Source organism: Carassius gibelio, chromosome B24, assembly GCF_023724105.1.
Source record: "Carassius gibelio isolate Cgi1373 ecotype wild population from Czech Republic chromosome B24, carGib1.2-hapl.c, whole genome shotgun sequence".
NCBI classification, from domain to species: Eukaryota; Metazoa; Chordata; class Actinopteri; order Cypriniformes; family Cyprinidae; genus Carassius; species Carassius gibelio.
Window position 1 is genome coordinate 4,739,632 of NC_068419.1, and position 11,649 is coordinate 4,751,280.

At 35.7% G+C, this 11,649-nt stretch overlaps 1 protein-coding gene across 4 annotated transcripts in view; it reads left to right on the forward strand.

Annotated features, from left to right (window-relative positions):
* LOC128013461 (anion exchange protein 2) overlaps positions 1-11,649 on the forward strand; it is a 39,789-nt gene that overhangs the window by 18,781 nt on the left and 9,359 nt on the right. For all 4 annotated transcript variants that reach the window (XM_052596468.1, XM_052596467.1, XM_052596469.1 and 1 more), the window contains 9 exons: positions 1,978-2,140; positions 3,261-3,505; positions 3,697-3,824; positions 5,746-5,945; positions 7,849-7,985; positions 8,874-9,054; positions 9,775-9,910; positions 10,103-10,304; positions 11,367-11,472. In XM_052596468.1, the coding sequence (XP_052452428.1) occupies positions 1,978-2,140; positions 3,261-3,505; positions 3,697-3,824; positions 5,746-5,945; positions 7,849-7,985; positions 8,874-9,054; positions 9,775-9,910; positions 10,103-10,304; positions 11,367-11,472 (1,498 nt within the window). The remainder of the gene's footprint in view (positions 1-1,977; positions 2,141-3,260; positions 3,506-3,696; positions 3,825-5,745; positions 5,946-7,848; positions 7,986-8,873; positions 9,055-9,774; positions 9,911-10,102; positions 10,305-11,366; positions 11,473-11,649) is intronic.

The window sequence follows — 11,649 nt, forward strand, 5'->3', positions numbered from 1 at the left end:
GTCTTAGTTGTAGTTAACTATAGTGACCCTGCTTCATAAGTTGAGCCAAAGACTATTTATGGGACTTTCAAGCTTTAATCTTTGTCCTGTGATGTTTCAAACCATGCAAATCGCCTTTGTGCATTTGGAAAAAGTAGGTATAACCATTTAAAACCAAATTTAACTGGTTTTCCTTTGAATCCTTGGTTGAGACTGGTCAGTCTGTTGTTCCCGCATGCCAATAAAAGTATTAAAGGCGCCCACGTAATGTCGCAGAACAAATGAAAGCAGATTTGAAGTCTCAGCAGCGCTAGGTAACAACATGACGGATGTTTTCTGGAGAGTGTCAACATTTGCCTGTGGAAAATGTTGAGGTTTTACAGTATATTGTTCTGAACAATCGAAACCATGCACTTTCTTCCAAACCGTGTTTGTTTTTAATCACTCTGCGGAGAAAGATGAACAGCCATGCGATGCCAGTTTGCGATGCACTTTGATTTGTTCTTGAGGACATACAGGAGGAACGGCGTTCTCACGAGCTCCTCTCCACAGCTTTGTCAGCACTAAATTGTCATCAGCTCTAGCATCATCTACGCAAGCATGGTAAGCTTTGGTTTAGACCTTCATTAGCATGTGCTGACTCTTATATTCTTGGTAGTTGGTTGGAAAAGGTCTAAGATGGACAAAAATGTGAGTATTTGGGAAACTTTTTGGTTCATTGCTGTTATCAAGTACCATTTGAACACCAGTCATCAGCCACCTTTCAGACTAGGGCTACCCTATTAATCGAAAAAAAATAAAATAAAACGAAATTGCAATTTTATTTTCAGGTGATTATGGGCTTAAAGGGATAGTTTATCCAAAAATGAAAATTTCTCACTCTCACGAGGTTACAATAACACCCACAACACCTGCACTAAATCGACAGTGGGAAAATAATTTTGTCATGTGCAACTGTCTCTAGTCACTAAAGCATGAATGTCATACAAAAAAAAGCAACTATGGTGCTTATTGTGCACCATGAATACACCATATGAATGCATTATCGGTCATTACTGAATAGCAGAAATTCTGCTTGTGTAATGTATCATGTGAGGTGGTGTTGTACTGTCTGACGGCAGGAAAGATCTCCAGTGGTAGACTTGTAAGAACAGGTTTAGATGAAGGAATTTGAAAGGAAATGCTTTGTTGTATCTCATAGTTTGGGTAATATCTTTTTATATTATGGCTATATTGCTTGTGGGAAACAAATTTAGTGAATTAGCAAAAAAATGAAATTTAGTTGCATGGAATGAAATCCAGTAGATGTTTTATTCTGGTTGGTTTGTTTGTGCAGTTGTTGAGCCAGTGCGAGCGCTCCATTGAGGTGTAGCTAATGAGATTGTTTTTGACTTGTGATTATTTGTGCAATAAGCACAGCAATGAGCCGTAAAGCCTCCAGTGTTTGCATTTGTTTGACATTATATCATGATTTCCATTTCATTTAGAAAGAGATTAACTACTGTAAAAGCTATGTCGGGAACATTGGGAGCTCTGACAGGGATCATTAAAATCAGTCACTGTCTCGTTTCGAAGGCTGCGCCCTCCGAAAGTCACAATTGTCCGCCGCGTGTGTCATCAAGGATGTCTCGTTTCAGAAAAAGTAGCTATTATAAAATGGACTGTTATTGTTTATGAGACGCAAATTATTGTCATTTCTTTCTTATTTTGGAATATAATAGCTACTAATCTGAAATAAGACGACTTCAGTGATGTGTGCGGCTGACGAATGCCTTTAAAATGAAACACCGCAAGTGTTGTTCTGTGACTGTTACTAATGCTTTTGACCATCACTCCCTCTAGTGATCGTTGTAGGATGCTGTTAGCAATGGACAGATTTGTCACTTCATGAAAGCTGGTGACGTGTACACTCTCAGTAACAGTTGGATTTTTGAAATTTTTTTTTTTTTTTTATTTATCCTGAGATCAGTGTCCTAATCTTGAGTGTTCCCCCTCCAGCCCGAGTCATCATCCACACCTGTCCGAGTGCCACAGAGGGAGGAAGAGGAGGAAGGTGACCTGAATAAAGCGTTAGGTGTTCAGCGCTTCCAGCAGATCCTGAGCCCCACTCCCAGAGTTCCCAGCGAGCAGCACCGCACCTACAACGAGAAAGATTTTGAATGCAAGTTTGCATCTGTTTTGTTTTATTATGTTTTTTTTTTCTGATTTGTTATTTTCTTTTGCATTGTGATTTGTACATCGTCTGTAAGCTGAATTAATAAGCGTTCCATTGATGTATGGTTTAATAGGATCGGACAATATTTGTCTGAGGTACAACTATTTGAAAATCTGGAATCTGAGTGTAAAAAAATCTACATATTGAGAAAATTTGAATTTGTCCAAATGAATTCTTAGCAAAGCAGATTACTAATCGAAAATAAAATTTTGATATATGTATGGTAGGAAATAAAAAAATATATATTCATGGAGCATGATATTTACTTAATATAATAATGATTTTTGGCATAAAAGAAAAATTTAAAATTTTGCCTCTTACAATGTTTTTTTGGATATTGCTACAAATATACCCCAGCGACTTACAATTTTATATATGCATATATTAGAAGCAGAGCCAGTGTTATTGTAGTATTATTATTACACATTATTATAGTTTTTGTTCATTTTAAATTAGTTTTAATAATTTAGTTTTGTGTTTGTCATTTTTCTCTGACTATTTAGTTTAATTAGTATTATTTTTATTGTTGTTAAATGTTTAGTTTTTATAGGTACTACAAGTTATTTTTGGCAGATAGCTGAAGTAAGTTTAAAAAAATAAAAAAATAAAATTGTGTATTTTACAGCAGTCAACATTTACAGTAGATCAAAAAAAGTTCATCAAACTTGTCCTAAGAAAAGAACGCATTTTGGTTTTAGGACAACTCTGATGAAAGGTTTTGATCCACTTCAAAGGTTGATTAGTGCATTTTATTTTGGTTAACAATTATTTCATATCAAGTACTATAATTTTGTAATTTTTATAAAGGTTTTAGTTTAAGTTTAATTTAATAATATTGGGTGTGACGCCGGCAATAGTGCAAAAGTAATATGCAATATTATTAGCAATTGTACAAATAGAAACATATCTTATAGGAGCACATTTCATAAGATGTCAATTTATACCTTATTTACCGTACTCAATTTAAAAATCGATTTTCCAATTTTACAACTCTAGATACCTAATAAATGTTAAAAGCTATAAATCTGAAAATGCAGAACTGAAACTCTGCTGTAATCGTCTCCAGATCACCGTCACTCGTCCCGTCACATCCACCACCCTCTGTCCAAACTCCCGGGAGACGGCAGGAAGAAGAAGAGTGGGAGGAAGAGGAAACGGAGCAGCAGTAAGGACCACAGAGTCTGTTCCAGCCCCAGCGGAGCTTTGACCATCGAGGAGGGTGAAGATGAGGAGGAGGAGGACGATGAAGAAGCTGCAGAGAGCCAGAGCGCCACCCCAGCGCCCACAACAGAGAGAAAAGAAAGTGTTCAGGTAACCTCATTTACATCCAGAGTTCAGCTTTTAATTCAATGATTAATTGTTTGAAATCTTGGAATATCTAAATAAATACAACAACCTTTTTTGAATGGTGCAAACTCAAGTTCTAAGTGCTTGTTTACTGTTACTGAATTACTACCTGTGATAGATTTTTCATTGTTTCTCGCTCTTTATCTCTTGTCCAGTTCTTTGTGTCAGATGACGAGCCTCATGTATCCACACCTGAGCCTTCAGAACCTCTTCCTGCGCGCGAAATCCTGATCGTCCCGTCGTCTGCTGTGTGTTCAGATCCTCACGACAGCACATCCACTGAGTGAGTCCATCTGCTCTGCTGCTTTAGCGTTTGCATGTATAAAAATATCCTTATGGATTATGTCATTGTATAATTAGGATTCTTGGCTCTTCGGCTGACCAATTAACAGAAAGGGGCATTTAATTCCCGTCCCCATGTAAAAAAAAAAAAAAAAAAACGGAAAAGGAACCATTTTCAATTATTTATTTATTTATTTTTTTTACTTTCAATATTAAATGAAAAAAAAAATGAATCGATTTGTTAAAACAGCCGATTCATTCAGGAAATTCAGTAAGCATCTCTCTCTCTGTAAATGGCCTACTGAATCATTGATTCACACGATTCGTTCAAAACAAGTATTGATTCAGAATCTAAACACTGCTGTGCTGCTCGGAGACACTAAATAAATCTGCTGTGGCTTTTTAGGTTATATTTTTGTTGTCAAAATTGAACAAAAACAAAATATTTTTTATCTAGCTTTTTTTTTTTTTTAATATCATGAATTTTAGGGTATAACTGCATTTATTGAGTTGTTACCTTTCATCAGATTTGTCAGCAATCAACTGTATGAAATTTAAGATGAAGTACAGATCTGGGGGCGGGGCCAGTGCGTTAAGGCCTGTTAGTTTAACGCATTAATTGAATTAGTGTTAACATTTAATAATTTTGTTTTGTGTTTTTGTAATTTATTTAGTTTTTAAAAATCTGTCTGTATAATTTTTATAAATTTTTATTTCGGTTTTATTTATTTTAGTTTTTATAATAACCCTATTATATGCATTGTGCTTCAGAAATATTAGATATATTTAAATATTAAATGTAAGATATTTTTTTCATTTGGGACCATCAAGAAAAATATTTTCATGACAGTTAAGGAAATTTTCTTCTCATAAATCTACATCTTGTTCTCATTACTATAAAAAATAATCTTCAGCTTTGTCATAGGTCTAAACCTGGAACTATTCTATTTTAATGATGAATATTTGGTTGGTCGTGGGTTAAATAATGCTCAGCTCTAAAATAATGAATTGGCTAGAAATTGCTCCTTGAGCATGCAATATTTATTAAATTGTATTTATACATTCTGCTAGTGTTTGTTGTACTGCATTTAATTAATGCATATAAAAAAAATTAAAAGGTAAATCACGCCATGCACAAGAACATGGTAACATTCTCAATTGTCATGAAAAATGCATGATACTAATAAAAAAAAAAAATCTATTTTTTTATTGGCTATTAGACTGGCTTAATTTTCTTCATCCAGCTTTGTTGTGAAATGTGACCTGGACATGTTTTTGTGTAACTTTGGTATTTTGGTGGAAACTATGTCACGATGGTTAAAAACATTTTAAGGGATTTCTCGGTATTGCACAGTTTCTCAGTCTTCATCTTGCAGTTTTGTTGCAGTATTTACTCATTTGAAGTGGTAGACATTGCATGTTTCGCAGCTCGACCCGTAAAGCATCCACCTTCAGCTCTCTGGTCTTGGTTTACTGTAAATTGTATCATTAAAGCTGTTCGTTACCTAGTGCCAGTTATTTCAGAGAGCAGCAGGGTATCAGCCGCTCTCCAGACCTTCATCACCACTGTCTACATCACTCACCCGTTACTACTAGCAACCACACTTTGCTTTTATAAAGCGCTCTCCACCTTTCCTTTCTGCGTCCTCATCTTTTTAAATGCAGGGGTATTTTTACAAGCATCAGGATTCATTACCAGATCATTTCAGTGGGTTGTTTTCTTCTGTTCTTTTGTAAAGTAAAGGGCATTAACAATGTTTTTGGTCTAAGAAGCTTTCAGAAACATGACTCATTTTAAACCAAAGGTGAGTGCTTATGAAGATGTTGTTTTTGGTGCAAAATTAACTGCTAAATCAGAAGATTTAGCAGTTTTTGTGGTTTAATAAGAACTACTTGACAAGGTGTTGTTTTGTCTTTTGTAGGCCGTCTGAACCTGCTCCTCCGACCCCTAGCACCTCTGAACCCAGTCCTCTGCCCCGTGTGTCGAGTCGCAGCTACGACCTTCAGGAGAGACGTCGCACGGGCAACATGACGGGGTCCGAGCAGGCCAAATACCAGCGGATCCCCACCGATGAGTTTGAGGCACAAACCCTGGCCTCGGCCGACCTCGACGGCATTAAAAGTGAGTCTTTAATGCACGCTCCCAGTATGATCCTGGGAAATCTTTAGCTACAGACTACTTTGATTCGTTTATTTATGAAACTAGCATGTCTTGGAATAAATCAGTGTGAAAAATGTTAAAGGTTGTATTTTTGTTCTTGCCCACCAACTGATGGTATTTTATTGAAAGCTTCTAGTTTTGAAATCTCTATAATTCAGTACATTTTAAAATGAAGCTGCCATCTTTAGTTCTATGGTTAATGTAAACAATGATTTTATATTTGCATTTATGCAAGTTGTAGATGCTTTTATTTAGAGTCACTTACAAGGCATCATTTAATCATTTCTTTTTTGGAAAATGCTAATGCAATGTTCAAAAGTTAAGGGTCAGCAGGAGTTTTTGTTTATTAATGCTTTTATAAAACAATGATCAATAAATTATTTAAAAGTGATAGACGATTATGTTACGAAATAGTTCTATTTTAAATCAGTACTTTTGTTTTTGAACTTTATATTCATCAAAGAAGCTTAGAAACTAAATATCTATATGAAGCAGCTAGAGTTAATAGAAAATGTTTCTTGAGCAGCAAATCAGCAGATTAGAATGATTTCTGGAGGATCATGTGACTGGATTAATTATGTTAAAAATCCAGCTTTGATCATAGGAATAAATTACATTTTAAAATATATAACAATTGAAAATAGTTAATTTAATTTATAAAAATATTTCACAATTTTACCGTTTGTACTTTTTATATAAACTAAATGCAGCCATGGTTATATATAATATGTACTTTTTGTTTTTTGTTTTCTTTATTTGGGTAGGTCTTGTTTTGATGTTTATAATTGTTGTTCTATTAGTAATTAAAGCAGAAACCCATGACCTGGTCTGGGATCCCAACATCTAGGTCCAGTAGTCAGAGTTTCCACTAGTTTATAGTCTCTCAGGTGATTTGTACCATGCATCCTGCTACACTTCACAGCAAGAGTCTTTTGTGGCCCAGCAGGACAAACCTTTATCAGACTCCAGCTGTAAATCAGTGGTTCCTGTAATGTACCTCATCAGCTTTCTCCGTCTTGCCATATACAGACCACTAATTAGTCTGGGAAAATCTGCTGCTATATGCTCGGCAACAGGACTTAGACAGTTTATATCTACAGTTAAGTTTGACCTGTAGATGTTAGAACATCAGATCATAGACAAAAACAGTTAAACAACAAGTTAAACGCTGCTTGACTAGCATGTTTCAGTCGCTGTGAGCTCTCATCTGACTTTGCAAATCACTGTCAGGGTTTAGAAGTTTATAGAAGTATGCAAAGGTGAATTTCAACACACTCCATCTAGCAGTGTGAGAAAAGGCTTGGCCTCTCTTCTTGATTGGAGTTTATTCCTACGCTCAGCATAGTTAGTCAAAATCCCTCTAAACTCCCTCCCTGATCTTTTTATCCTGAATGTCTACGGCAAATTGCACATGCTGTAATTTCACCCTGATGAGCATTGTGTTATGAACAAAGGCGGTGACCCGCCTCTCAACCCTGCCAATGAGATTTGATCATTTGACTGATTTGAATTAAGTACATGGGAGAAATCAGTCTAGAATGAAAATCTGTAATATTTTATAGGACAGCGCAATGTTTTGTAATTTTGAATGTGATACATAGTTAATTTATGGTTATATTACATCAGAAGTTAGGGGTTAGGAGGGTTATTATATATATAAAATATACGTATTTAACATATTTGAATGCAAATAATGCTTTTATTGAATAAGGATGTATTAAACTGCTCAGAAATGAGTAAATAGAAGTAAATAATTTCTGTTCTTTTTCTTGAAGAGTATGGGAGATGCACAAATCGTACACAACAAACTCCTACAGCCTGTTTTTTAAATAATAGGCATGTTTTTATTGTTTTATTCTTCCAGGTCATCGTTTTGAAGATGTTCCTGGAGTACGTCGACACCTGGTCAGGAAAAGCACGAAAGGACAAGTGGTGCACATCAGCAAAGATCACAAAGAGCCCAGCACACGCACTCGCAAACTAGACCGGACGCCACATGAGGTCAGACTCCTGTCCACAGATGCTAGTTTCTAGCTTGGTTGCTAGTTTATGTCTGTAGTTTGGTGGTCTATTAACTCTAACATCTTATATAAAAAAAGCTCTTTAAAAATGAATCCTTACCTAGTAATCATAAACAACCGGATCACTGAAAAATCATTGATTATTAATTTATCCAAAAACTGCAGGCATCTTTGTGTAATTTGTTCACTAATAAGTGGACATTAATGCTTGTTTAAGGTTAACTGAATGTTCTGTGGGAATGTTTTAGTGCCATTTCCTCTAGCTAGGATATTAGGATAAAATTGTTTTCGTAGACAACGCTAGCTAGGTTTCAGATGTCCTTATAGATGGCTTTACAAAGTCTTAATGGGATTTTTCAGCAAGTTTAGTCCTTTTCCCAGATTGAGATTCATTCACTGCATTCCCCCGCTGTCCTTCAAAACAAATGAAAGGAGGGTTTTAGGGGGCAGGACCTGATTAAAAATGAATGTACTTCTTCTCTTTCACACACCTAGAAATAAAGAAAAGATCAGCTCAGGTAACTGGACACTGCGAGCCGTCAGAGTCAGCCATGTTTTATTAACGCCCTCAGATCCCCCTCTAGACAGGTAAACCAGTACGTACTTATGGAGCGCTTCACTTCTCATCAGTCAGTCCTGCTCTAACGGCATGGTCCTTATAGACTTTTCCTCACGGCTTGCTCAACACCAGAAGGTCAGGAAATGATGTGTTGGTGTACATGCACATGCTGGATGCATCGATTGGTGTGTGATATTATGTTTTAGGCAGATCAAACCAATGTTAGCTTAAGTTACCTGAAGCGACTAGCAGGTGTCTGCTGCTCTTAGGGAGTTGTAATAGCGTTTTTGTTTTGTCGTTTGGCGCCAGGTGTTCGTGGAGCTGAATGAGCTGATCATGGATAAAAACCAGGAGATGCAGTGGAGAGAAACGGCTCGCTGGATCAAGTTTGAAGAGGATGTGGAGGAGGAGACGGACCGCTGGGGGAAACCTCACGTCGCCTCGCTGTCGTTCCGCAGTCTGCTGGAGCTGAGAAAAACCATCTCTCACGGTGAGAAACTGTCAGGTTCCAGCTCTAAGCAATAACACTTTATATATTGCAATACCAATGTTTCTTGATATTATTTGCAATGTCTGCATAAATAATTGCAAAAGCACAACAGTTTCATACTACATGATGTGCAATGTTTCTAAAATGGTTTTAAACATCTGTTTATATATCATTTTATATATAATATCTATATCAATTGTGAGACTTCAAGCAGTATTGTAATGCAAAAAAATTACAATTTAAACTTCAAAAATGTATGCACTATTAAAAACTATGGACAAATCAATCAGAAAACGTATAATATAAACATACTTAAATACACCTGAAAAGGTGCCTCATGCATGTGAGTTTAATATAAAATTAAAACATGCATATTATTTATCAACACCAAGATCGTGGTGGACAAACTTATATCAGTAACATTTACTGTATGCAGATTAAAAAAAGGCAGATTTAATTTTTCTGTATTTTATATTTCAATTTGAAGCTTTAATTTTTTGCTTTCAAATTAGTTTTAGTTATTTTAATATATCAGGTAAACTAAATGAAAATTAGAAAAGCTGCTTATATTTTGTTGACGCTTATTTCAAGTATAGAAATATACTTGTTTTCGATTTAGTTAACTTGAATAGTTAACTACAAAAACCCATATTGTTATTATATTGATTGTATCAGTGATAATGAAGATTAGATGGCCTCATGTTTGGTTTCTCTCATTAGGAGCTGTGCTTCTGGATTTGGACCAGAAGACTCTTCCTGGTGTTGCCCATCAGGTGGTGGAGCAGATGATCATCTCAGACCAGATCAAAGCTGAGGACAGAGCCAATGTGCTGCGTGCTCTTCTCCTCAAGCACAGGTAGAACTCATTTTTATGCAGTGAGCAATATCTAAGAAATCAGTTCGCATCTGTTTATTCTCATATAATCTTGGTTTTTATTCTGCACTATTCACCATACCGCCATCTGTCCGTATGTAGATCCATACATGAACCATTGCAGTCTCTCTTAGTGTCTCTTACGCGCTGGCTCCCTTGCTCTCCCTCCCTTAGTCACCCGAGCGATATGAGAGAGCACAGCTCCCCCTTCCCCAGAAACATCTCGGCGGCCAGCTTGGGCTCCATGATCAACAATCACCAGAGCAGTAGTAACCACCTGTCCCCTGTCCCCGAGCCCTCCGTCACAGAGCCACTCATGGGGTCCACAAGGAACAGTCAAGACAGTTCATTTCACATTGACATAGAGAAGAACGAGGTAATTGGTTGGAAGTGTATAAACTGGCTTTTGTTTTAAATGAGAAAGGCAAATGCATATAATATATATAATATTATATTTGTTTACTTTGTCTTTTACAAAAATATGTATAATATACACTACCAGATATTTGGAATAATTATTTTTAAATGTTTTTTAATCCTCTTATGCTCGCCAAGGCTGAACTTACATAATGATAAATAAATAAAAAACAGTAATATTGTGAAACCTTATTATCTTTAGTATTATAAAAAGAGAAAAGTTATTTTGAATTTGTTTATGATGTTTTGCAATATTACTTTTTATATGCTGTTTTATAACAAAGTTCGGGAGGAACAGTCGCAGTTCATTAACCTGATTAACACAAGTGGAGACCAATCAGTAATCAACTCATGACAAGGTATAAATGACAGCAGAACCTATCTCTGTTCATTGACCGTTTTCAGCATCCCTCCTCCACCCCATTTCTCCTCACTTATAGATCCATCTACTCTTACCACAACCGGGGGGAGTACTCTGGGTTCGGGCCACTTCCCGAGCTCGGAGCCCTCCACCCGGACAGCACGCCAAATACGCATAAACTTACGGTATTAATATACGTAGATGTGAACTCGTGAATGTTCAAATAGATGTAGGCTTGGTGAGAAGAGGCATTAATTATTGCAAACTTGTGACTGGTGGTGTTTCATGTAAATGTTATTTTTTGTTTATTTTTTTATTAAACTATTCGTAAAAAAAAGGAATAAAAATAAAATCAACATCAAAAGAAAACAATGCATTTTATAATTTGTAAAGTAGAATAATAAGTATACAACATGGAGTTTCGCTGGTTTTAAATATATTAAATTGTTTGTTAATATTTTGTTTATTATTATTATTACTATTATTATTTTAAATCCTTTTTTGTGTATTTAGGAGTAAAATGTTTTTTTTTATTCACCAACAATATTTTTTGCTGCTTGTATATTGGTTGAATGTGTTTTTGTGACATTAAATGTAGAATGTATCTTCAAAATCTTCAGGTTTTTATCCTGATTGTTGTTGTTTTTTCATTTTTTGCAGAAAGATTCTGCTCCATCCATAGGAATGCACAAATCCAAATCCAAACATGAACTTAAGCTTCTGGAGAAAATTCCAGAAAATGCTGAAGCCACTGTGGTACTCGTTGGTGAGCATTTATAGTCTGATTCTAAATGCTATAGGAATCTTGTTGGATTCGTATCAATCTGGAACAGCCCTAAAAGTCTCAAATAAAACCCCTTTAAGACTCCTAAATAATTAATAATAATAAATAATTCATTAATTACTACTGATTTGATTCTATATCAACCAGATGCATCAGGAA